Source organism: Gymnogyps californianus, chromosome 4 (assembly GCF_018139145.2).
Source record: "Gymnogyps californianus isolate 813 chromosome 4, ASM1813914v2, whole genome shotgun sequence".
Lineage (NCBI taxonomy): Eukaryota > Metazoa > Chordata > Aves > Accipitriformes > Cathartidae > Gymnogyps > Gymnogyps californianus.
In genome coordinates, this window is record NC_059474.1 from 44,488,578 (window position 1) to 44,515,473 (window position 26,896).

The 26,896-nt window shown below is 43.4% G+C and overlaps 1 protein-coding gene across 1 annotated transcript in view; it reads right to left on the minus strand.

The window, feature by feature from the left end:
• TLL1 (tolloid like 1) overlaps positions 1 to 3,400 on the minus strand; it is a 139,388-nt gene extending 135,988 nt beyond the window's left edge. The window contains exon 1 of the mRNA XM_050895765.1: positions 3,244 to 3,400. Within this exon, the coding sequence (XP_050751722.1) occupies positions 3,244 to 3,400 (157 nt within the window). The remainder of the gene's footprint in view (positions 1 to 3,243) is intronic.
• Between the last annotated feature and the right edge of the window lie 23,496 nt (positions 3,401 to 26,896).

A 26,896-nucleotide genomic window follows, 5' to 3' on the forward strand; every position in this document is an offset into this window, starting at 1 on the left:
GATTTTTCACAAAGCTGGAAACATTGTAAGAAAATGTACTTTTCAGCCTCTATAGCATCCTGCACTACACTGCTTCCAGGAATTTTAAATCAAAGGAACAGTGTGATTCTAGGCACACTCGCTAAAATGATCCCTTCCTTATGAAAATGTTAAAATACACACAGAATACCCATAAATAATCCCATAGAGTACCTATAAATAATGTCTCAGAGGCTGTCTCGTTCTCTTTCTAGTAAACTTCTCCAGCTCTTCCACAAAAGGGAAAAACGGAGGAAAAGGGACCTACCAAAAGAAGACTGATTCAATAGAGTAAGGACTGTATCTATAAAGAGTTATCTATATAGAATTATAACTATATCTAACTATAGATCTGAGGCCTCATGTACCGTGCTTTCTGATACAAGATCACAATTTTTTTCTCATGTGGTCTATGGAATAAAAACTAAGCAGCAAACACTACTCACTGGAGAAAAACAGGATGCAAACAACTTTTAAAATACAGGTGAATCCATCTTGCATCAGCATATTTGGGGGATCTTAGTTGTGGTTGGTTTCAAAGCATTTTTTTTTCCCCTCACAAATTGTGGTTGGTCAAATTATTCTAGCACGTCTGTAAAATCTGCATGGAGCTCAGTGGAGTTTTTGAAGTATGTCACTAGCTAAAACCCTAACTGACTTTGGGCGTTCCCCCATTTTGCTAAGTTGCAGAAATTCACTTATATCTGGGACCTAACTGTTACTAGCCTGAACAGTTAAAAAAAGAGCACTTTTACAGCCTCAGCTGTAGGCCCTTGAGATGCAGTAAAAGCAGGTGTTAATTACATCTAAGATATAAAGTTTGCATACACTGAACACAATCTCAGCAAGGATTATCTTGTTTTATCCTGTTATCTCACGCATAGAGCGACCACACAAATTTGAGTGTGAACAACTCACACCCCTGAGTGTGAAGCCTGGCTTTGTCCTTCTTTAGGGCCTCACTGTGGAAACCATCCTAACAGCAGGTATCAGTAAAATTACTCATGGGAGTCCAAAACCCACCCCAGACAGTAAGACCTGACCTAGAGAGAACATACATTTGGGTTATGCTGCTAAAAGAGGCTGAGCACCCACTATCCCCATCACCTTTGATCAGGTATCAGTACTTCACAGGCTATGATTAATGGAGCCTTTAGGGAAGGTTTAGCAGGAAAAGTACTTGGGAAACACTGTTGGAGGATCAGTTTCATTGATATATGAAACTTTCTAATTTTCGTTAAAAAAAATTGGTACGTTGTACAAACCCAGTGCGCAGAAGTGACATACATTTTCATTTCTGAAGAACTACCATACACTAAAAAAAAAAAAAAGTGCTATTTACTGAATAGAAAACCTCAAAGTGATTGCTTTTAAGACTAACGGGAACTACACACAACTAACTCTTTATGCATCTACCTGTCTCTCATCACAACAGTATCTAAGCACCTTGTGAAGAAGCAGCAGCAGCAAGAACTTTCACAAAATATTTCAATGGGCCAAACTTTCCATACAATGTTTCTTTCTCCAAACAAAATGAAACAAAGTGATAGCAGAGAATAGTCAACGCTAATCATATTGCAATCTCTTACTGTTGTCTTTCTCTCATGCATAGCCTTAAAACACTTAGCATCGTGAATTATAATTTTTAATTATTCCCACTATGAAACAAGAAGTACTAAAAAAATCCCACGGCAAACTGAGAGTAAATACACATTTCTCATTATATGAAATGATGCATATGAATCTTCCTAAAGAATTACAGACCAGAAGAAAAGAGTTCAAGTTAGCTATGACCAGTTACTTACATATATTTATTTGTGAGTGCTAATTGGGAAAAAAATAATGTTTTGTTTGCAGTTCCTTCTACTTTTTTTGAACTTGAGCATTCCTCAGTTGTAAGCAAGTAAGATCTAACAATTCACACTTAGGAACAAAATATTTTTGTGATTAGAAAAACATAGTGTCTGCATATTTGGCATATATGTTCACCACATTCTCCTCAATAAATTAAACAAAACCACACAGACTTAGTGAACACAACCTTTGGCTGAACTAGTTTTCAGAATATAAAATAACTAATTAATACAAAGGAGGCTGCTGGAAAACTTGAGCACTTATTTAACAATAGAACTGTTGGGAATGGACCACCACTGTTGTTCATAACACATTTTGGGGAAAAAAAGCATCATCGAGATACACTTGTCTACTGGAACACCAGCGAACCCGGCTCCTGAGGTCAGTTCTGGCTGCTGATAATAGAGGAAGAATTGTACCTGGCATTAACGAGGCTGAAGTCCTAAATCAGTAAGATAAACGTTCTAGAAAAGTACTCATTTGCTCTGCAAGGTGAGAAGAGGCTGTAACTCAACCCTTCCCACACAGTTTAGAAAGGGGTCGGTCAGGCACAGAGCGAGCAGGGGGCACCGCAGCGGCCCCCCAGTACGCCCTGCAACACACCAAACCGCACCGCACACCAGCTGGATTGTAAGATACGCACGCGTGGGCTTCCACGGCTGAAAACCCAGCAGCTAGTCAGCCCCCCGCGCCCTGCCCTCCCGCGCACTCCCCTCCCGCTCGGGCTGCGCACTTATCGTATACATATTCATAGGGCGGCCGGCGCCGAGGGCCCGCCCCGGGTCCGCCCCGGCCGGCCGGCCCACGAGAGGGGGTGCCCGGCCGGGGGCGACAGGTTGAGCCGGAGGAAGGCGAGGGGCAGCCCGCGGGAGGCGGCACCCGCTCCCGCCGCGGGGGCGGGCAGGGCCCGGGAGGAGCCGCCACCCTCCGGCACCGCCTGCGGGGCCCGGCCCGGCCGCTCCGCGCTCCCGTTTCACGGTCCCGCCGCGAAACCTTTGAGCCCCGCCGAAACGCCCTCTGCAACTACCGCGTCCCCGGCGGCGTCGTGCCGGCCGCGGAGCCCTCCGCACGACGACGCCGGGGACGCGGAGCGGAGGCGGCCGGTCCAGCCCTGCCCGCCGCCGCGCCCCCTCTGCCACCTAAGCCGGAGGCGCTAGGGGAGTGGGAAGTCCCAGAAAAGCAGGTCCCGGGTACCTTCCCCAGGTGAGGGAGCCGGGCGCAGGGCTCCGGCTCCGCTTGTCGCTGCTGCCCCGGGAGGGAGCAGGTGAGCCCGGGACTCCCCCCTCACGCACACCGCCGTAAATAAAGCCGAGACAAAGTCACCATCTGGGGAGGGGGTGGGGAGCTGTATTAGACGTGGAAGTCACTTACCGGCTTTGCAAGGGTCCTTATAATCTATCGCCTCAGCTTTATCCTCTTCGGTGAAATCGTAAGTGTAGTCATAATCAAGGCCAGAGCAGGAGGGAGGCTTCCCACAGACAGTCCACCCGGCCAGCCACAGTGCCATCCTCCAGCAAAGCATTTTCATCCTCCCTCGGGCAGAGAGGTGGTGGGCAGGGTGCAGATTAATTAGGCGGCCGGTTCAGCTGTCCACGCCGGCTTGGGAAAGGAGGGTAAGGGATGGAGGAACCACAGAGTTTGGGGGGGTTGGGTTTTTGGGGTTTTTTTTTTCCTTCTCCACCTGGAGGCTCTTCCGAACGATGGTGCTCCCTAGGTAGCCCCAGTCAGACGGGTGCAACACAGAGTGAGGAGCATGAGCGCCGCTGCCCCTCCTGCCCCCAGCCCGCCACTTCGCAGGGGAGAAGTCGCTGGGCGTGTGGGTGGGCGCAGGGGGTGGACTCAGGCCGGGAGATCCTGTCTGTCAGGGCGTCCCCTCGCCTCTGTCAAACCCCAGCCAAACTTCCCGCGGAGGAGGCGGCGGCGGCGGCGGCCGCTGCCCGCGTCCCGCTCCGCGCCCGGCCCGCACCCCGCTGTGCGCCCGCCGCGCCGCCGACCCCGGTCCCGGTGCTGCTGCCAGAAGATGGATCCGGGCTGCACATCAGCGAACTACCACGGGGATAGGGGGGAAGAGAAAGAAAGAAGGAAGGAAAGAAAAGGGAGCGGGGGGGGATGGGGTGCACTAGAGCAAACCGCGGAGCCCTAGTGATGGGACGCAGCAGCTATGCTAGAGGGAGCAAAGTGTCAGAGCTTCCCCCCCTCCGCACAAACACTTACTCTAAGCTCTGTCTCTGGTCTGTCCCCCCCCCTCCTCCGTCCCCCTTTAACTTACGAAAACCTTACAGGCAACTAACACACAGTCGTCAGCATCCTGCTTACTTATTCATACAGTCAGGGTCAGGATCCGGGCTGCTTCTGATCTGCTCCCTTGATAGTCTTATGGAAACACACGCGCATTCACTATATGCCTCTATCTCCATATAGCTTTCTCTCTAGATAAGCAGTGCATGGCATTTAAACAACGACAACAACAAAAGAATCGAGATCAGATAAAACAATGCACAGATCGACACCCGGCAGCCAAAAAAGCTCGAGAGAATGGGTGATGAGGAGGACGATGAGAGGAATTAACTGCAATTTAGGAGACGGGAAAATAAATCAGTGGCTGTGTATTTCTCCCTCTGCTGCGGCTGCTTTGCAGTGTTAGCCCCATGAGCTGACGGGTGGGGGTTAAGGAGCGAGGGGGAGGGGGAAAGAGAAAAGTTTAAGCGTCCATAGTTTGTTTAAAACAGAGGAAGGCAATATAAAAGGTCCATTGGTCTCCAGAAGTTCAGCCAAGCAGCTGGGAACCGGTTCCAAAATGAAAGTAAGAACGAACAAACAAACAGAAAAAAAAAATAATCAAGGCAAACAAAAAGTAAAATTGCAGCAGGCAGCAGCAGCGCTCAGATCTTGCAGTCGGGCTTTCCTGTTCTCACGTGGATCTCCAGGAAAGTGGTGGAGGTTTATTTTCCAAGCGAAGTTTCCGCGGGAGCCGCCGCCCCGCTCCGCGGTATCCTGCTTCGCCCCGCCGCGCTTCAGCGCCGAGGCGCCCCGAGCCGCTGCCGGCTGCGCGGGGCCGGGTTTTGTTTTAAAGCCCGAGAAGGGATCAGCGCGCAAAGCCTCATTTCAGCCGATCAACCTGGAGAGGGAGGGGGGAGGAGGAGGGAGGAGGGGTGAAGATACGTGCTGCTGGAATAAAATAAGATCAAGCGGAAAAAAAAAAATATATATAGGTAGCTAAAGATCTCCCTCCCTCCCTCCCTGCCTGCCTCCTCCCCTCCACCGAGACGGGCAGCTCCGATCCTGCAGAAACGCCTGAAACTGTTTCAGACCAAGGTGAGACTTTTCCGTAGCAAACTCTACTCCTCCTCTTTTTACGAGTTTCCATGGAAAAGGGCGGTGGGGGGGACGAGGGGTGGGTAGCGGGGAGTTTCTCCTGCTCCCCTTTCGCCGGGGTGTCACATTTAACACGGACTTTTGAAAGGGCTGCCGCGAAGAAGTGGCTGCGTCTCTCTCTCACATCCAAGCCCGCAGAGCCTGGCTCTCCCCGCACCACTTCCCGGTCGCCTTCCCCCTGTCGCAGGGGTGGAAATCCGGAGATAGTCCCTTCCCCCGGCTGTGCCAGGAGGGCAGGCAGAGCCGGCGGCGCGGCGCGCCCCTCGCCGCTGCCTCGGGGCGCAGCGCCGCCCGGGCAGCCGCCCTGCGCGCCCCTTCCCTCCGCGGGTGCGGGCCGCCCCCGCCGCCCCAGGTGCTGCGGCGGGGCGGGGGGGGCGCCGGGGCAGCGCCAGCGGGGGCGCGGTGGAAGGCAGTTACGCAAACTCCGGGCAGGCACAGCTTGCTATCGCCGCTATCGAGGGGGTAGGCGCAGCTTGATATCGCCGCTATCGAGGGGGCAGGCGCAGCTTGCTATCGCCGCTATCGAGGCTGAGCTGCTCCCAAAACGGGGGGGGGGGGGGGAAGGCGAGACAAAAAGTGTAGTGCCTGCGTGGAGTCGCTCCGTCTGCCCCTGCCCTCCTGCGAATGAAGGGTTAGTGTTGCTATAGATAGGTACTCTCAGCAGTTCCTACCATTAAAACTGGAAAGGTCGGTTGAGACAGAGCTAATAATAGCTTAATAACAGAGCATATTAAGGAGCCTAGCACCGAGTAACGTCAGTGTCTTTGAAGCGTCCGTGTGTTGTGCTTCCTTACGTTTTTGGCATCCAGGTTGTGTCCGCATTACTCCCAACTCAATCTTGTTGCTCCAAAGTTGAAAGCCAAGAAATGAGTAGCTGCCACTGAAAGGCTGCAGCCTTCAGTAAGGAATAACTGTTCTCTGTCCCAGCAGTTCAGTTTGCTGTGTGTCACAAGGCCCGCAAAAAGCACCATACACCAGATCACAGAAAAGCCTGAGAAACTTGTGGCCTGTTCCTTTCCCCTCTTCCTCAATGTAATTTCTGTGACCAACTACCCCAGACACTTGGAACTGACTCCAAGGAAGTTATCGGAGACCCTTCCTGTCAATCCATCAGAGCAGTGTTGGGGCTGATGACTACCTTCTCTTGCACAGGGTCGTGGTTTGGTGGGCTGTGTTTTGCTAAAGAAACCAGTCTGATCCAATCTGAAATCTAGTTTCTGTTATTTTTTATGTCCACAAAGGAGATGATAGTTTATCTTACAGTGTCATTAATTACATGCTCATTTCACATTGGACCTCCCTAACCTGGTCTTGTTATTCTGCTCGGTCTTGTCTCATAGGTGCACACCTTTAAAAAGTTAATTTTCTTTCCTGTACCTACGCACCTCCACCCCAAAAAGAAACGACCTCTGTCTAACAAGCACACGTTTGTCAATAGAGCTTTAGAAACACTGACTTTGCTGATTGCTTTACAGCCCCAGAAGAGGAATGTACAACATGCGATCCTTAACACGCCAGTCTCCCCAGCGAGGAGATTATTAGAGTCTCTCTCCAGCGGGAGATTAACTCTCCCAGCAAGGTAGGCACTGACGTCACCCTCAGCCTCCAGCCGGGAATCTGCCCCCGACCTCAGCATCACCAGCACTAGGAGAGCTGCACCAACCGCTCGCAGCCTTGAGGACAGCTGGCCTTGCAGAGCTCTGACTAAGACAGGAAACAAACTCAGAAACGCTAGATGGGAATCATGCAGAAATCTGGGCACGTAAGTGCTGTAACAAAAAAATGTGTGTATAGGTCAGGGTAAAAGCTGTTTTCTGCCTGTAAACCAGAGCAGCTACACATTAGAATTACTGTTTAAAATAAGCGTTGCAGCTCTGCAGAAACTATTTTACATTGCTTAGGTATTAATATTCCCATCAGCCACATTAGTAAAGCCTTTCTTCATATTAAGAGAAATTTTTTCCTAGTAACCAAACCGGCTGACATTTTAAAAAAAAAAAAAAACTTTTTCCCTAAGTAACCTGTCAAATATTCAATCTAGCTTCTTTCATGATGCAAAATTTTGAAACATTTTAAGTACAAAATATTTTTTTCTTATCACACATTCATGTCTACCATTCCAAAAAGCTCACAACTCTGATAATCCATCTGACAACACAGTCAATCAAAAATCCATCCTACAGCCGTTTCCAAAGAAACGAACACATAGCCAGGAAGACAGAATGCTTAAGCTGGAAGGAAACCAACCAAAGGAACACAACAACAGCAACAACAAAACTCCAAGCATTTTCCCTTTTCCTTTAAATTTCCTGGTTTGGGGGTATATTACAGGGACACAAATAATGGTAAATGCAGTTATGTTAAAAGTGGTGGTGATATTTTTATATTTTTTTTAATCCAGGAAGCTGGAGGCTTTTCTGCTCTTCCCACACAAAAAAAGAACTTTAAAAAAAGGAGAAGTGTGTAAGAAAGACAGACACAATCACAGAACTAAAAAAATACATCTGAAACATCGTTGCTCACACCTCCTCCTCATTCTTTGGCTATCTGTCTTCTGCTTAGGCCTCCATCTCGTGTGGAGTTTTAGGTGGGTGGACACAATGGGCTTATTCACAAACATCAAGCTCAGCACATGCCTAAGGCTTCGAAGGCTGAAGACCATGGCTGGTCAGCTCCTTGGCACTGGGACTCGTGGGATTTTTCAGGAGGCTAACATAGTGAAGTTCAGCGGGAGCTGGTTACCTTCCTGCTTTTATCTCCTGATAAACCCATTCCTTGTCTCTGAAGTACCTAGAGCACTTCTGAAACAGCTGAAACTCTGTTTAAGTAGTTCCCGATTCCCCAAATTATTATTCTGTAGGGAAATACTGAAGCTGATACTGAAGCTGAAAGTGTGTTGCGGCAAATAGACTGTCTACAGTAACAAACAGGCATATACACAATCATAAATATATACTGAGTAAACTACATAAACTAAAATTAAACTTTTGAAGTTAAAAATCGAGCACTTGTGATCTTAACAGCAGTGAGCTCACCTGTGAAACCTTACTTCTCTGTTCTGTCCCATATCTACTCATGTATTATGAAAGTTGTTCATTGCATGTTCACATACAATTTTTTTCTACAGACCTGTGTGCTTAATTAACAAGAAGCCCTTCAATGTTATGTTTTCTGTTTTATTTTTGAAAACATGCCCCATGCTTTATTCATTACACACTTATTCAGATCCTACTCTGCGTACAGAGTTATTAATTTCCTCATGGGCTTTCTATGGAGCTTGTTGCTACAGCATTCATGTGCTTCAAAAATATTAATTAGTTTAGTTTCATAATACATCCCTCAGATGAGGGCATATTGTGATGGGATATGAATATTACACATGGGAAACAGTTATAGATTGCCTGGTTTGATATCTAGTAGACCTGTCAGGACTTGGCACTATAGAAAACCTTATTTCGTCAAGGCCTGGTTCCCACTGGTTTCAGTTGCAGTAATTTTACTCACTGAGTATCCAGAACTACTTCTAATCAAACCCTGGAGTTTTCAGGCATCTGAAAATGAGAAGCAAATAATTAGCAAGAAGTGTAATTTAAAAGCCTTGAACCAACTTTATCAAGGAAGCCTGTGGCAGAGGCAAGGGCTACGACCCAAATTTCAAGCCGTTCAGCTCTCTGAAGACTTTAGACACCATTTCTCTTCCCGTAATTCCTTTTCTTCAATATTTCCTTCAGTTTCTAGAATAAATGTGACCAGACTCCTGCCAGCAACAGCCTCATCATTAATGACACCCACATAATTCATCCACCGCTTTGAATCTTCTGCTCCTCCACGTACTACCTGTTAGCATGAGCAGGTAGTCCCGTGTTTGGCCCAGCATTTGAAAAGATGTGTCTCTCTTCACCACTGGATTTCACAGTTATTACTGGCAGAAGAGGGACAGCGAATCTTGGGATCCCTTCCAAGTCCTGGGAGAGGGTGGTTTTTAATAGCACACTCCCATCTGCTTGCTTCCCATGTCCATGTTTTGCCTTATCTTGGCTTGTTATTTCTAACCTGTCTTCTTTCTCTCTTCAGTCTTGGCTGTTCATCCCAGTTTTGTTTTTCTTATCTAGTTAATGCTAGTGTTTGATTCTCATCCCAGTTCCAGCTGTCCTAGTTGTGCTTTAATCTTATTCTGGGACTCCTCACTCTCAGATTCATCTTCAGCTATGCAGGGTTGTTCTTTTGTTGTTTTGTTTTCACTCGCATTATCTAGTTGATCCTTTTCTTATGCCTTCTCACCTGATTTAACTTCTAGTTATGTTGACATTCACCTTCCTTGTCTGTTCTTTACTCCAGGTATGCACCACAAAGTTGGCCTTGCTCCTTGACCTGATTTCCCAGTTACAGAGTTATCCTAGCTCCAGCCCTTACATTGCTGTTCAGGCAGTTTTGCTTGTCTGCAACTCCCCATCTACCTCTTCCCTTTCACTCTGTTACTTCTCAGGCCCAGTTTCCTTACGCATACAATTTCATTGTCCCAAAATACATCCCATTCCCATTGCTGATTTCTCCCAATCACATCCCACATTCTTTCTCAGGAGCTTTGTGCCAACTTTACCATGCTGCAAGGTCAGTTCTTCCTCGTCTATTCAAGTCAGACAGCCTTTCCCTCCTCATCCCATAGGTCCAACTGAGGTGCATTAAGCATGTGAAATCATCGCTTCTTCTCAATTAAGTTTCAGATTCAAGCAAGGCACAGCTCAAAATGATCATGTAATATGTCATTGCAGGTGAGAGACTTGGGTAAGAAAGCTGCTAAAACTGCATGTATTCAAGGCTGACTATGGTGATGTTTAAGTCCACAGTAATGTAAAAGGAAAAAAAGGATACATCCCTTGGCGTAAGGGCTGATACTCTCTTCCTTTCTGTTCTGCTCAAGATTTAACTACATTTCCTACAGGCTGAACATACTGAAGCCCTCCCAAAAATACTGCTATGATTTTTAATTAGGAGCAAACCCATATATTTGCAAGTTTCATTTTCAAATACCTGGATAATTTAAGCTAATACTCTAAAAGAAAGGTTGAAGAACAAGAAATTAAAACTAAAAATCAGCTTGCAGCAGATACCTAGCATGAAAAATGTCATACCAAATCTCTACAATTAAGCAAAGGTGTATAAGCAACTTAAACAATATCTATCAGCAGACAGTGTCAGGGAATTCTAATATTAGATACCCAATCAGACTCTGTTTATAACATCACGTATGTTATGCCCTCTCCATTTTTAATGTTCTAAAAACTGCAGAAAAGCATAAAACTCCATTGAGAACACATACTGATGTTAAAACAAGTAATCAAGCAACAACAACAAAACCAGTGGTGTGCTCCTTAAATTAGAAACTGTTCTGTGTTTGCTCAGCATCCCTGATCCTCATCAAGCAATAAATCAATTTGCAGTAGCTGTGGACAGCTATTTAAACACAGGGCCAGAAGAGCTTAATTGTTACAGCAATGTTCAAAGCTAGAAGGTATAGGAGGTTAGTATAGGAGGTCATATTAAATATTCACTTGTCTGAAACCAGCTGCATTCCATGTATTAGGAGGCATCCTGCCCTCCTTTTAATTAAAAAACAAAGTCTGTGAGCTTTGAGCTTAGCAGAGCTTAGTTTGCAGTTCTTCAGAAGATAGATAGAGACTGCCAGATGAAAAACTGACATCTAAATATTTGCCAACTTGATTTTGTTTGGTTTACTCTATTGTCTAGCATGCACAAAACAGCTAAAAGCTGTTTGTTTTGAAGTGTGTAGTTTATTTTTACAAGTTGGTAAAGCATTCAGGATTCAATTCTCAACTTTGTAAGGGGCTGCTCCTTGTCAAAGTTGACAGCAAACTTGTGTTTGACTTGCATAGGAGCTGAACAGGATCACTTATCAGTCATCATTCTAGACATTGGTAGCTGGTGAACATAGTTTCTTTGGCAATTGTATGATAGTGTAAGTTTAATAAACTATAACAATGATATTACTACTCCTAGACCTGTTCACCCTCCATCTATGAACAAATGTTGCCGTTAGACTGAGAAGTGACAGTTGTTATCAGACCGACTAGGTGTACAGGGTTAATCTTACCCTCCAGTATTCAGCATACTGTCACATAGCTGGGAGTCAGTGGCTGATTTTTGACAGAAGAAAGCCTCTAATGAGCCTGATCTTGAGTGACTGCTGAGCATTTTGATCTTCCATTCATTCCTAGAAGATGAAGCAGCTCAGCACCTTGCCCAACAGGATTCACTGTTTTGAGCTATACGCCGCTCAGATGAAAAACCTCTGGTTTAGTTTACGTTGTAATTTATCACTTATGATAACCTCTCTGGCACTTACCGCAGAAAACATGTAACACTGAGACTGGAGGAATCAAAGCAAATAGAGGAACCCTGCCCTAATTGGGTTTTCTACATAGACACATATATTCTTCTAGCTCCAGATCACTGAAAATAAATAAGGTGTATCACCAACTCCCAGGAGGGAGAATGGTAATTGTCTTACAGAAAGCAGCAAGAAACTATGATACAAGCACTATCAATGACAGCAATATTGTCCTGTAGTTATTAGCCTTGTTTTATTTGTGGTAATATTTACGTAAGTTCTCTACACAGCAGAGAACTTTTACCCCTTTCAACACTGTCTAACATATATTTCATTAATACAGGTAGTATCATACCCACTGAATTTTACGGTGCAGCTATCCCAAAAAAACCCTCATATACCTAAGGTGGCTTAGCTAGTACCTTTTTTTCTAATCTTTAGTGGCATAAGATCATAAATGTCTATGGCAAGACTAATTTAATTGCATTCACATTATCCAGCTCTCTCCAAAATTATTTGTACTGTGCTTATTATCAATTCTTCTTTACTACAATAGAACATTTTCCTAGACTATGCAGCATAAGCTTCTTTTAAAAGAAGACACTGATGCACCGTGCAGCAATAATTACTAACATCTGCCTGGAGGATTCAGGGATTGTATTGTATTTTAAAGAATGATGCTCTTTCACTCACCAAGGTGATAGTTTTGTGCAAGCACCAATCAATATTTGCTGTAAATAATACATATTTTACAGTAATTATATATACAGAATATACATATGCATTACAATTTGAGCTAAACTTGCAGCCATTTCCGTAGAGTTTTCCTTTAGCACAGTTAGACTACTAAGCCCTTGCAATTCATTTCTTGCCCCCTCCCCTCAAAGCTATACAATTTGCAATACTGGAGATGTCACAGATGACTGACTATAGTTATTGGCAATTGTGTGCACATATACGTGTACACACATACACTCACAATGTAAAGGACCCAAACTAAAGTCTGAGATCAAAACACTTCCAAAATTAAACCAGAATGTGGAACCACCATTTACATAAAATTTTCATCCTTCCAAGAAAAGGGTGAAAGAGGTCCCAGGCACCACTTATACATGCACAGTTCTGTGTTGCATAGAATACAGAGTCCAGTCTCACTGCAAAAGCAGTATAGATTTACTTTCTGCACGTGCTGCAGATCTGAAGAGTCAGATTTACTATACACACTCCAGGCATCTAGGTTTGGGTTTCCCATGTGCTGGCAGGAGTGCACTTTTCAGATTAGGCACTGAAGCCTTTACTTTATGAGTACAGGCTTAAAACATTGCACATATGAACAACTCAGAATCTTCAAGTATGGAGCATAAGAATCAAGGTGTGTGTTTGTACTTGTGTTTATTATTATGTAGAACTGCCACAACAGGTAAGATTTTTTTTTTTTTAAGTATGTGTGTGCGTGTGCATTTTATTTGTTAAAAAATTCCACTTTTTTTATAGCATATAAAAACTGCACTTAATTCCCAACAACTATAGAAACCCTAACTCAGTCTACCATAAGCCAATTTGTATCTGTGTGGATCCTCTTTTTCAGCAAGTGACATGAATAGCAGTTCGCAGAACAGACATTGCAGATAAATGCAACAAGACATACTATCAAAATCCTTGTACTAGAAAAATTTGCAACATAAACCCTCAAATTTTGCACAAAATGCTACCAGTGAAAACAGTCGGAAATCTTCCTGGTATAAGAGTTAACTGTACTGAAGTGATAGCTCATGACTTCTGAATGATTCAAATAGTCTTCAATTTGTGAAAAGCTCTTCTACTACTACTTCTTCTTCTTAAGCCTTTTTTCTTCTCTCTGTATGCGTACATAAATATGCTGAAAGCCATTACTTTGTCAGTCAGCTCTCTTTAGAAGTGGATACTGTCTGTTCATTTTTATTCTTATCTTTATAAGAAATTATTTCAATTGGTGTCAAATGTCAAACTATTTATTGAATACAATTTTTGATATTTGCATATTTCAGTTGACTCGGAATAAAGCTGCTTGATATATTTGTAATGAGTTCCTTACTCCTGTCCAAATTCCATTTACTTTAATGAACAGATCAGTTTGCCAATTGTCTCCATCAGTAAATTTGGATCTTTTGTTGTTATTGCTTGTTACATTTCTTTCTCTAACTTCCATCCTCAGTGTCACCACAGTAACAGAGTATTTGTTTGTTTGGGAAATAAAGACATAGGAACATGCCTGAGGTTTGGTTTAAAAAGCAGTGGCAAACTAGATGAGAAAGCTCTCTTCTGAAACCCAACCTGTGATTATATTTTAGTATCAGAACTTTCACAAGGAATATTGTTGACATAGCCTACATTTTTAATGTAGTCCTTCAGATAGTGTAGACATAATTAAGTTAATCAGGTGGTTTGCTAGAGAAGTGCTGAAACACCAGTAGCAGCTCAAGGACTTCACCGTGGAAGAAGAGACTGGTACTTACAAATAAAATTTATTATTCATTTTCAACAGTGAGCATTTAATGAGCATAATCTAGAAAACACTGCCTGGCCAAGTCTCGAGTTAATATCCAGATTAGGCTCTGCAACAAAAATAATCTCACCTGTACCAGCATTAGGCCTTTCTTACAGATTACCTGACACACGTATTTAATAACAATTAGATGCCGTCTTCTTCCCAGACTCAAGCCTCCTGTCCTGAACAAACCTCGTTGTCAGCAAGGAACCAGAGCCACCAGGAGAGAGGGCAGTACACGGCCCCACGGCCGCGCCGTCTGCCTGTTTCCCCGAGGATCACCCTCAGCCTGCAAGCGACAGCACTGCAGGCACCTCGCAGAGCGGTCTGGCACCCTGGCCCTCCCCAGCCGGCTGCGATTTTTTGGCATCCTGCGACCCCTAGTGAGAGCCAAGGGCGGCCGGGCAGCAGCCGCCTCTTCCCCCCCGGCCTTGCCTCCCGCGGGGCCGGGGCGTCCCGCAGCCGCCAGCCCGGGCAGGCCCTTGCAAGGCACGGACCATTTCCAGGTCACGGGCAAAACATACCTCCAGGGATTTCCGTTTCCCCCATCAACTGACTGAAACGCTGCTACAAAACCGTACTAATGCGTTGCCTTTGGTTGCTTTGAAACAAGGCGCTGATTGTATTGCAACTTCACAAAAAGCTCCTGGCTGCGTAAACTCTCATGGCAAGGGAGGGAGAGGTGAGAGGCAGCATCCATCTTCTACGTACTACCAAAAAAAGAAATAAATAAAATTGCCGGCTACACTTCAGTCAGCTTTTCTACTTAACTATGTACATGTAAGGCCTAAGCCTTTGCAAATAACGACGATCAGTATGGAAACAATACTTGTTTGCCAGCTGGTGTTAGGAAAACATTGGTGAGAAGTTAATCTCGCAGCATTCGAAATTGCAAGCTAAGCTTTTTGCTGTTGTCATCATGCTCAGGTCCACCAGAACAATGGAGTTTAAAACAATGATTCTGTTCTAAACACATACATGAATTAAAAGCTGAAAATGTAAACATGCAAACATTGAAGAGGAAAGGGTATTTCTTAACTTGGTTCAGTTCCCTCAACTAAGATCAACTTGGTATTCATATATATGCATGGGAATATGTGTGTTTTTATACAGATAATAATTTATATCAAACTGGTTTATGCACTTAGGCATGGTATACACACACTTTTAGGGCCACAGTTATACTGTGAAAAGGCTGAATCTGCTGTTTTCATTCCTACAATTTATTAATAAACCCCCAAAGAATTCTACCTAATACTAAAAATAAACGTGCCAGAATTTTAATATTGTGATTGTCCAATAGAAATGAAAATACCCATTAACTAGTCCAAATAGTTCACTTTTCAATGGAAAGATCCTGACAATCTGATTGGTAAAGCACTGTTACCCATCAGATGAAAAGATTCCAGGATATGAAATGTACCTGGTTTTCAAAGACACTTATTAATATCTTGTGATATATTCATTTCCAAAGAAGCAGTAGAGGCCTAGAACGAGGGCTTTTTATTCAGCCTTTTGCATAAAAATAATTATGACTTGCCTTTAGTGAACAGTATTGCTTTTCCATTTGTAGTTTTCTATGGTTAAAAAAACCCCTAAACTCAAAGGCAAGCTTTCTAGCCATTCAGTCTTCCGAGTTTCCATTTGCTCACAAGCTGAGTTGGGTCCAAGCCATACTTAGAGCCAAAACTAAAAATTTCAAAGAAGAGCTTCAGAAGTTCAGATCTGGAAACCTACTTTGAACTTTCTCAAACAATATCCTTTGGAAGCTGAAGTTCTCCCAGATGTTTGCATATTGGGAGCATGGATAACATGAATGTCGGACAAGCCCATAATTGCCATCTCCCATTTTTCCAAAGCTTCTTTAAAATGGCTTAGTGCCTTCTATCCCTTGGTCACTTTGCTAAATCACCATTTTAAGCAAGGTACTGTCAAGCCTATAAAATCCCTCTGAGAAAATGACTAGTGCAGAGAATTCATTGTTAGTTATACTTTTTCTATGTATTTAAAACATCTATCTTATGCTTTGAAGGAAAGGAGTCCACCTTTCTACACCAGTGTGGTGAATATCACAGCTTGCATAACCCATAATAGTACATTGGTAAACAAATATTCAATAAAACAGCTATGTCTGTTCTATGTAATCTCTCCTTGATATGTTAGGCTCATTTTTCTTTAACTTCACTCCACATATGGGCAATCTTTATTACACAGAAGTTTTTATAGGCCTGTTTGGCTGAGCACAGAAGCTGCAAACCCCAGTAATACTAATATAATCCTGTTGTGTCACAGTGAGGGAGGGAAGGGGAAACAGCCCAACAGAGGCGGTAAACCTGGTTATGTGCAGCAATGTACATCATGTTGATAGCTTGGTCCATGGCTATTGGGTCCTCCACAGCTGTATGAATCAATTTGTAAAAAAAAATATTTTTAGGCAATTGGAAGCGTACATTACTGAAAGTAAGTTATATCATTTTTAAAGCATATGGTTTATGTTCAAAGTTTTATTTGATTTACTAAGGATTGACCTAAGCAGAAGATAAAGATTTATTTTTCTTAACAGTTACAAAAGCTTGCTTTAAATAATTTGTTCTTTTACCAAATAATTCTGGAAATTCTCACAGAAAATGCAAATTCTAAGTTGGTATTTACATACATTCTCTGTAGGTGTCAGCATTGCTTTATATTGTTGTAGAGAACTGTATTTTTTTCTTCTCAAAGAAAGAAGAAACACAGACTTGTCATTTTCCAAATGAAAGATAATTTTTCTGCTGTCTGTCTTTTATTACCTATTTCAGACTAAGAGATTTAATACTATATTGCGTAGGTGTAACTAAAGTAAATGTACAGAAAAAGCCTACATGGTTTTCCTATGCACCTGTTTTCAGTTTTAAAACCTTTTTATTCCATTCCAGTGATTTTCTGTGTAAATATCATCCTTATTGATGTAAACACAAGGTTCATGTAACATTAACAAATATTTCTCAAATGTTGCAAGGAGCAACAATTCAGTGATGCTAAGTAAACTGTGAATCGACCTTCTTTACACAGACTGTAGAGGAATACTGGACCAGAAGAAGTTCTTATATTTTTCCAGGTGGAGTCCTCAAAAAGCCACCATAGGGCAAATATTATTTAATACTTTCATTCATAAACTTACCATGCAAAATAAAAGTATGCCACTGAGATCTGTTGATAATACGTTATTGAGATGAATTATCCATGCAGAAGGGAACTGTACTATCATACTAGAAGTGAATGACCTTGGGAGCCAAAGTAATAGTAATTGGATGAAAATCAATTGTACAGAGTGCAAGGTCATAAATAAAGGGTAACAACAAGAATTCTTTCTGGGATCTTGGGCATAAAGAGTGATTGAAGAGAGATATGGATTAAATAGTCAAACAAAATTATTATCGATCTCCTATACCCATGAAAGAGAAATACAATCCAAGCATCTATGAGGCAAGATATTTCCAGTAAAAAAAGAGCAACATTGATGACATTATTACAAGCTCAAGTATATATGAACATTATTTGAAATGGTGCCTATAGTCCTGACCATTCTTTTGATCAAAGGAATGGAGAGCCTCTCTTCCAGGAGGCTATTAAGAGAGCACTTCAAAATCATGTAAAGGGATATGTTAGCTTCCTATAAAAGTAGTGGGAAACAAATGAACTACGTAATAAAAATAGCATCAGCCCAAGGAAAAAATGGCTACAGACTGCTCAAGAATTACATTAAAACTGGGAGAGAGATTCTGACACAGGTACCCAGGAGGAATAACAAAGGAAGAAATCCCATTTAATTTTCAAAGGGAGTTCAAAAGAGAACATATGACCTGTCTGCTTGGTCTAAGAGTGTGCTGGAGTCCACGTCCCACGGAGGTCCCAGTAGCTCAATCTTTCATTTGCATTACAGGTTTGAACCAAGGTTTGTCATTGGTGCTATACCATTATCTATTGATAAAGTCAAGTGCTACTTACAGCCATTGATTGTGGGCAGTTTTAGTTGGTCTATTGGGAAGTGAAATGGAACAGATGAGAGATTTTTTTGTAGTAGTAGCCTCAGAATGTATTTAGAATTATCCTTCTTCACTACAAGTGACAAGCACCTTGATTACAGAGACTTCTCAGTGTTGGCTGGCTCACAACTAACATTTTCAAGTTACTGCATTTTAATTTAGATGTGGGTTTCACATTGGACATTTACTTAAGTGTAAGTTTTACCTGCATATTTGCATAACACACACTCTTTAGAAAATGTTGGTTCTGAAGATTTGCTTACATACACATTTTTGTTTTCTCTCGCCCCCTTCCATCATGTCTCTAATAAATTTGTCTATAAAACAGAATAGCTGCACTGACTTATTTTTAGGTTGTCTCAAAAGTACTTAGACGCTCCTATTAATGGCACAGTAGAACGCCGAGTTTTCTATAACTCTGTGGCTGCAGAATCTTGTCTCTATCATAGATTTGCCCTTGGGCTGCAAAATAAACAAAGAGAGTATTTATAGCCCTTCTCATACAAAGAGATTTGATCATTCAAAAAGAAGGCAATGAATTGCACAGTACTTTCTATATCCCCAGGCTTGCTACTAATATTAGTGTTAAGGAAAAGCTGATGTCACCTGATCTGTCACAGTCTCTGCTTTTGTATATCTCTGGGTAACACTGGGCCAAAAAGGTTAAGTATTATTTTTGCATTCATTTATTTGAACACAGCTCTATTGTCATGACAGATTTAGAAATACTGTCCTCCACCTGAATGACATCAGATTGCTATGGTTGATACAGGAAATAGGAAAAATCGAAGTAGCACTTCTCAGAGTCTATCCAAAGAAAGATTTAAGGAAACAGACAGCTCTGACCATTTGAAATAACTTGTAGTTATTACTCTTACTAAATAAGAGAAGCTGGAGATAAGATAGACAAGCCCTTAATTGTACATTTTTTTTCAGACTGTAATTTGATTCTAATGTAAGATTCAGAACATTATTGGAAGGTTCAAAGTTGCTTGTACTATAAGGCATAAGCTTGACAAAATAAGCTCTATGACATAACTGGCCTTCTCAAAGTCATTCTCTACTCTCTAGACCCAATATCCTTGCTTTGGAGGAGTCTGATTTAAGCTGCATCTTACAACGTGGCACACAGCACGGCCGTGCTTTTGTGAGAGCACCCCTGGCTGGAAGCCTCACTTACTCAGCCGGATTGACTCCTCTGTGACTCAGGGTACTTGTGCTGCAGTGGCAGCGATATTCCCCTTCCCATCTGTGCTGAGTACACACACTTCCATGCTCACAATCACAGCCACATCCGGACCCTCCTCAACCCTGGAATATTCTCATAAAGCTCAGTTTTTATTATCCTGGACTAGGGTTGATTGCTGTGAATAAAAACGCAAGTAAAAACATCCAATGGGAGGTTATGATTTTACCTAGCTTCTATGATGAATAACTACTTAAAAAGCAAGATAACCTTTTATGACTCTAAAAATATATATTCGAATCCAGCAGAATTATCAGAGTGATCTCCCTTTTTGTTACCTCTTCCTTTACTGTTTGCTGTAAGAAACATCAAATCCAAACCCCAAACTCTCACTAAAAAAAAGACTTTAATGTTCAAAACCTTAAAACAAACTGGTAAAATGCAGAATAATGACAGTTTAGGTAAGTGCTCACATGCAAAGAAATATTTTTAGACTACTAATATATTGCCATTACATTTCATCATGTAATAGCTGAAGAGAAAATGGGAGTATTTGCTAAGTGATCAACCACTTAGAAAACAAGAGTGAAATTTTGGGAATCTCAGGTTGTTTTCTCCACTGTAAAACAGTACAGTGATTTTCAGTTCAGTTACTTCAAAGCATGAGGATTAGAAACCACTAATATTTTGGTGTCCTGGTTTCAGCTGGGATAGAGTTCATTTTCTTCCTAGTAGCTGGTATAGCGTTATGTTTTGGATTTAGTGGGAAAATAATGTTGATAACACTGATGTTTTTAGTTGTTGCTAAGTAGTATTTATACTAAGTCAAGGATTTTTCAGCTTCTCATGCCCAGCCGGCAAGAAGGCTGGAGGGGCACAAGAAGTTGGGAGGGGACACAGTCAGGACAGCTGACCCAAACTGGCTAAAGGGATATTCCATACCGTATGACGTCATGCCTAGTATATAAACGGGGGAGTTGGCTGGGAGGGGCAAATTGCTGTTCGGGAGCTAACCAGGCATCGGTTGGCAAGTGGTGAGCAATTGCATTGTGCATCACTTGTTTTGTGTATTCTAATTCTTTTAGTATTATTATTGTCATATTACTATTATTATTATTTTCTTCCTTTCTGTGCTATTAAACTGTCTTTATCTCCACCCACAAGTTTTACTTTTTTTCAATTCTCTCCCCCATCCCACTGGGTGGGGGGGAGTGAGTGAGCAGCCACATGGTGCTTAGTTGCCAGCTGGGGTTAAACCACGACAGTCCTTTTGGGCACCCAGCGTGGGGCCCGACAGGTTGAGATAACAACAAATCTGACTGGAACGCATTAGAACAAATTTATTATAAGCATTCATTATATTGGTTCAGTAGTTGCTGGTCACAATGTTGATGTATTCGCTCTCAAAGTTGATGCACTTGTTCTTAAAGTTGCGTTATGTAATACCTTACTTGCAGTAAATGCTCCCTGTTGTGCTGTTTATCACCCATGGGTGCTGGGCCAGAGTTATCATGTTGTTGTACTTTGTAACACTGGCTTAAGATACGATAGAATTGCTGGTTGTGAAACTGATCTGGTATCTGTACTCAGCATTGCCGTCATCTCCATACTTCAGGAGCCATCTATCAGAAACTATTAATAATTACACCTTTTACCTTTTCTCATCAGAGAGCCAATCCATGAGGGAGACACATTTCTTCACCTTCCCCTTTTCCAGGCAAATTACAGTAGCTCTTGAGAATTTTGAATATCCTTGGGATGTTCAAACTAGCATGTTCCTATTGCTATGTCTCCTGCAAATGTACCAGATCTTGTTTAAGGTTAAAATACTATTTAAGAATATCATCCAGAGATCTGCCCCAAGGCTGGATAATCATGGGTGGCATGGCACGTGGGAAAATATAGGCAAGTATCTAGAGAACTTCTCATCTCCAATGGTTTGGAACTTCACTCCCAAACAACTACAGGACCCTGATAAAATGACAGAATATTTGAAAGGAAAATGCTGTGGCTATTCCAAAGAGGCACAACTTACCACACTGTGCTGGGCCCTGGCCAGTATCTATCAAACACTGCTTGATATTATGCAGCACTCTCAGGGGGAAGGGAGGGAAAACATACTGACAGACACTGCAGCTACTCCAACCCTGGCGACAGGCACTGCAGCTGAACCAGAGAACCAACCTGTGCCAGTATCAGTCGCCCCTGTACAGAAGAAGAAATATACAAAAAAATCAGTTCGCTTAGTAAAGGATGAAGATGAACCAGGGTCATGTCACCCAGGCAAGTGGACCACCATGGATAGAGGTATCCAGTACCTGAGGGAATTAGCTGTGCTAGAGGTGATTTATTATGACCCAGACAATGCACAATTATCCAGAGATCCAGATGAAGTCCAATGCACACAACCCATGTGGCGGAAGTTTTTACGGAGTGCACCATCATCATATGTCAACCCATTGGCAGTACGGACCTGGAAAGACGAAGAGGCACTGATGGTGGATGAAAGGGCCCACCAACTCCAGCAATGCAAAGAAAATCTCTCTTCCTCCCTATAAGCCTACATCTCGGCTGTGGAAAAACTGTCCAAAAAGCCTGAAAAACTGATCGAACTGATTCAAAAGTCCTATTCCCCACCTGTATGGACCAGTATCTCAGCTAGTAGGACTGAGCGTTCCTCTGCTCAAGAGAGAGAATATAGAAGGTGCACACCACGGGGTACCCTGTGGTTTTAGCTACGTGACCACGGAGAGGACATGAGGAAGTGCAATGGAAAACCTACCTTGACCCTAGGTGCACGGGTACGTGCGTTGCGAGGAAAAACAACCGCAAAAGGGGATTCTTCCAGGAAAAGCGCCACTCCAGTTTCCAGAGGGCAATTTCCCAGACAGAGTAGAAGGGCTGATTTTACTTCTGATCCTCTTGAAGGGACTTCTAATTCCTTTTTACACGTGAGTAACAAATACTCTGTCTGGGATTAGAGGGGCCCTGCCTCCAGCCAAGTGGAGGAAAGGGACAACCGGGTTTATTGGACTGTGTGGATCCGATGGCCTGGCACATCAGATCCACAGGAGTATAAGGCTCTAGTGGACACTAATGCACAGAGTACTCTAATGCCATCAAGCTATAAAGGGGCAGAACCCATCTGTATTTCTGGTGTGACAGGGGGATCCCAACAGCTAACTGTATTGGAGGCTGAAGTGAGCCTAACTGGGAATGAGTGGCAGAAACACCCCATTGTTGGCCAGAGGCTTCATGCATCCTTGGCATAGACTATCTCAGGAGAGGGTATTTTAAGGACCCAAAGGGGTATCGGTGGGCTTTTGGTACAGCTGCCTTGGAGACGGAGGAAATTAAACATCTGTCTACCTTGCCTGGTCTCTCTGAGGACCCTTTGGTTGTGGAGTTGCTGAGGGTCAAAGAACAACAAGTGCCAATCGCTGCCACAACGGTGCACCAGCGGCAATACCGCATGAACCAAGACTCCCTGATTCCCATTCATAAGTTGATTTGTCGACTGGAGAGCCAAGGAGTGATCAGCAAAAATTGCTTATCCTTTAACAGTCCCATATGGCCAGTGCAAAAGTCTAATGGAGAGTGGAGACTAACAGTTGACTATTGTGGACTGAATGAAGTCATGCCGCTGCTGAGTGCTGCCATGCCAGACATGCTAGAACTTCAATACGAACTGGAGTCAAAGGCAGCCAAGTGGTACGCCACAATTGATATCACTAACACGTTTTTCTCAATCCCTTTGGCAGCAGAGTGCCAGCCACAGTTCACTTTCACTTGGAGGGGCGTCCAGTACACCTGGAATCCACTGCCCCAGGGATGGAAACACAGCCCCACCATTTGCCATGGACTAATCCAGACTGCAGTGGAACAAGGTGGAGCTCCGAAACACCTGCAATACATTGAAGACATCATCGTATGGGGCAACACAGCAGAAGAAGTTTTTGAGAAAGGGAAGAAAATAATCCAAAACCTTCTGAAAGCTGGTTTTGCCATAAAAGAAAGTAAGGTGAAGGGACCAGCACAGGAGATCCAGTTTTTAGGAATAAAATGGCAAGATGGATGTTGTCAGATCCCAATGGATGTGATCAACAAAATAGCAGCTATGTCTCCACTGACTAGGAAAGAGGTAACACAAGCTTTCTTAGGTGGTGTGCATTTTTGGAGAATGCATATTCCAAATTATAGTATGATTGTAAGCCCTCTCTATCAAGTGACCCGGAAGAAGAACGATTTTAAATACGGCCCTGAGCAACAAGAAGCCTTTGAAAAAATTAAATGGGAGATTGTTCATGCAGTAGTCCTTGGGCCAGTCTGGGCTGGACAAGATATTAAAAATGTGCTCTGTACCGCAGCTGGGGAGAATGGCTCTACCCAGAGTCTCTGGCAGAAAACACCTGGGGAGACCCGAGGCCGACCCCTAGGGTTTTGGAGTCGGGAATATTGAGGATCCAAGGCCCACTATACTCCAACTGAAAAAGAGATATTGGCAGCATATGAAGGAGTTTGAGCTGCCTCAGAAGGGTTGGTACTGAAACACAGCTCCTATTAGCACCCCGACTGCCGGTGCTGGGCTGGATGTTCAAAGGGGAGGTTCCCTCAACATATCATGCAACTGATGCTGCGTGGAGTAAGTGGGTTGCACTGATCACACAGTGAACTGGCATAGGAAATTCCAGTCACCCAGGAATTCTGGAAGTGATCACAGACTGGCCAGAAGGCAAAGATTTTGGAATATCGCCAGAGGAGGAGGTGATGTGTGCTGAAGAGGCCCCACTGTATAATAAACTGCCAGAAGATGAGAGGCAATACGCTCTGTTTACTGATGGGTCCTGTCACATTGTGGGAAAGCATCGGAGGTGGAAGGCGGCTGTATGGAGTCCTATACGACAAGTTGCAGAAACTGCAGAAGGAGAAGGTGAATCAAGTCAGTTTGCAGAGGTGAAAGCCATCCAGCTGGCTTTAGAAATTGCTGAACGAGAAAAGTAGCCAGTGCCCTATCTCTATACTGACTCATGGATGGTCGCAAATGCCCTGTGGGAGTGGTTACAGCAATGGAAGCAGAGCAACTGGCAACGCAGAGGTAAACCCATCTAGGCTGCCGCACTGTGGCAAGATGTTGCTGCCTGTCTAGAGAACCTGGTTGTGAAAGTACGTCATGTAGATGCTCACGTACCCAAGAGTCAGGCCACTGAAGAACATCAAAACAACCAGCAGGTAGATCAGGCTGCTAAGATTGAAGTGGCTCAGGTCGATCTGGACTGGCAACATAAGGGTGAATTATTTATAGCTCGGTGGGCCCATGACACCTCAGGCCATCAGGGAAGAGAAGTAACATATAGATGGGCTCGTGATCAAGGGGTGGACCTGACCATGGACACTATTGCACAAGTTATCCCTGAATGTCAAACGTGCTGCAATCAAGTAAGAGAAGTGGTTAAAACCTCTGTGGTATGGAGGGCGATGGCTGAAATATAAATATGGGGAGGCCTGGCAGATTGACTATGTCACACTCCCACAAACCCGCCAAGGCAAGCGCTATGTGCTTACAATGGTGGAAGCAACCACCGGCTGGCTGGAAACATATCCCATGCCCCATGCCACCGCCCGGAACACTATCCTGGGCCTTGAAAAACAAGTCTTATGGCAACATGGCACCCCAGAAAGAATTGAGTCAGACAACGGGACTCATTTGCGAAACAACCTCAGACACTTGGGCCAAAGAGCATGGCATTGAGTGGGTATATCACATCCCCTATCATGCACCGGCCTCCAGGAAAATCGAACAATACAATGTACTGTTAAAGACTGCATTGAGAGCAATGGGGGTTGGGACCTTCAAACACTGGGATCCACATTTAGCAAAAGCCACCTGGTTAGTCAACACTAGAAGATCTGTCAATCGAGCTGGCCCTGCCCAATCAGAACTTTTATGTACAGTAGAAGGGGCTAAAGTCCCTGTAGTGCACATAAAAAATATGCTAGGGAAGACAGTCTGGGTTACTCCTGCCTCAGGCAAGGCAAACCCATTCGTGGGATTCCTTTTGCTCAAGGACCTGGGTGCACTTGGTGGGTGATGCAACAGAATGGGGAAGTCCGATGTGTGCCTCAAGGGGATTTGATTTTAGGTGAGAATAGCCAGTGAATTAAATTGTATGAAGTTAATTGCTATATAACCCTATCACCGTATGTCATCATTACTATAATTGTTATATGCTATATCAATGGTATTACAGTAAGAATCACTTAAATTAATGAAGAATTATCTTTGATAAAACTGAGCGAAGCGCAGTAGAGATGGAACCAGGACTGACTTCAGCATGCAACAGTCCAACACTACACACCATCCTTCTGCTGCACCCAATGTCACCTGCCCACTGCACCACACCAAAGCCCAATCCTGCTCTGCCGACTGAGCAGACTTCTCACCATCCCTCCTGCCCAGACAGACTGTTATGACAGATGGAGCCCAAAGTCATGGACTGAATGAACTCAACAGACATTTGATAGGGATGGCCCATAGACTAAGGAAATTTTAGCTGTGTATATATATATATATATATCAAAGGACAGAAAAGGTGATGGTGATTGATTGGGAGGTATTGGAAAGTGTGGGACCTGAGCATGATGTAAATGGTATAGAATAAGGGGTGGATACTGTCCTGGTTTCAGCTGGGATAGAGTTCATTTTCTTCCTAGTAGCTGGTATAGTGTTATGTTTTGGATTTAGTAGGAAAATAATGTTGATAACACACTGATGTTTTTAGTTGTTGCTAAGTAGTGTTTATACTAAGTCAAGGACTTTTCAGCTTCTCATGCCCAGCCAGCAAGAAGGCTGGAGGGGCACAAGAAGTTGGGAGGGGACACAGTCAGGACAGCTGACCCAAACTGGCTAAAGGGATATTCTATACCATATGATGTCAAGCCCAGTATATAAACTGGGGGGAGTTAACTGCCAGGAGGGGCAAATTGCTGTTCGGGAGCTAACCAGGCATCGGTTGGCAAGTGGTGAGCAATTGCATTGTGCATCACTTGTTTTGTGTATTCTAATTCTTTTAGTATTATTATTGTCATATTACTATTATTATTATTTTCTTCCTTTCTGTGCTATTAAACTGTCTTTATCTCCACCCACAAGTTTTACTTTTTTTCAATTCTCTCCCCCATCCCACTGGGTGGGGGGGAGTGAGTGAGCAGCCACATGGTGCTTAGTTGCCAGCTGGGGTTAAACCATGACACTTGGAAAGCTGAGAATCCCCTTATGAGCTATGGCATAGAGACCCTGTTTGTATTACTGAAGGAGACAGAGTTTGAAGAGGTCAGAGATAAGAAAAAAAATTTCTTTTTTTGGTCTTATGATACTATGATTTAGAGAAAAAATATTCACATTTTAGCAATAATTCATCTGAGCAGACTGGCACTTGCAGCCCAACTTCCAAGTACAGTGTGGATCTTACTCTTCATTGATTAGCCCCTTCTGAAGTAAGACCTAGTTACGCAGAAACAGAGGCCAGCTGGATTACTTCTACTTTGTTCTAGAATAAGGAAAA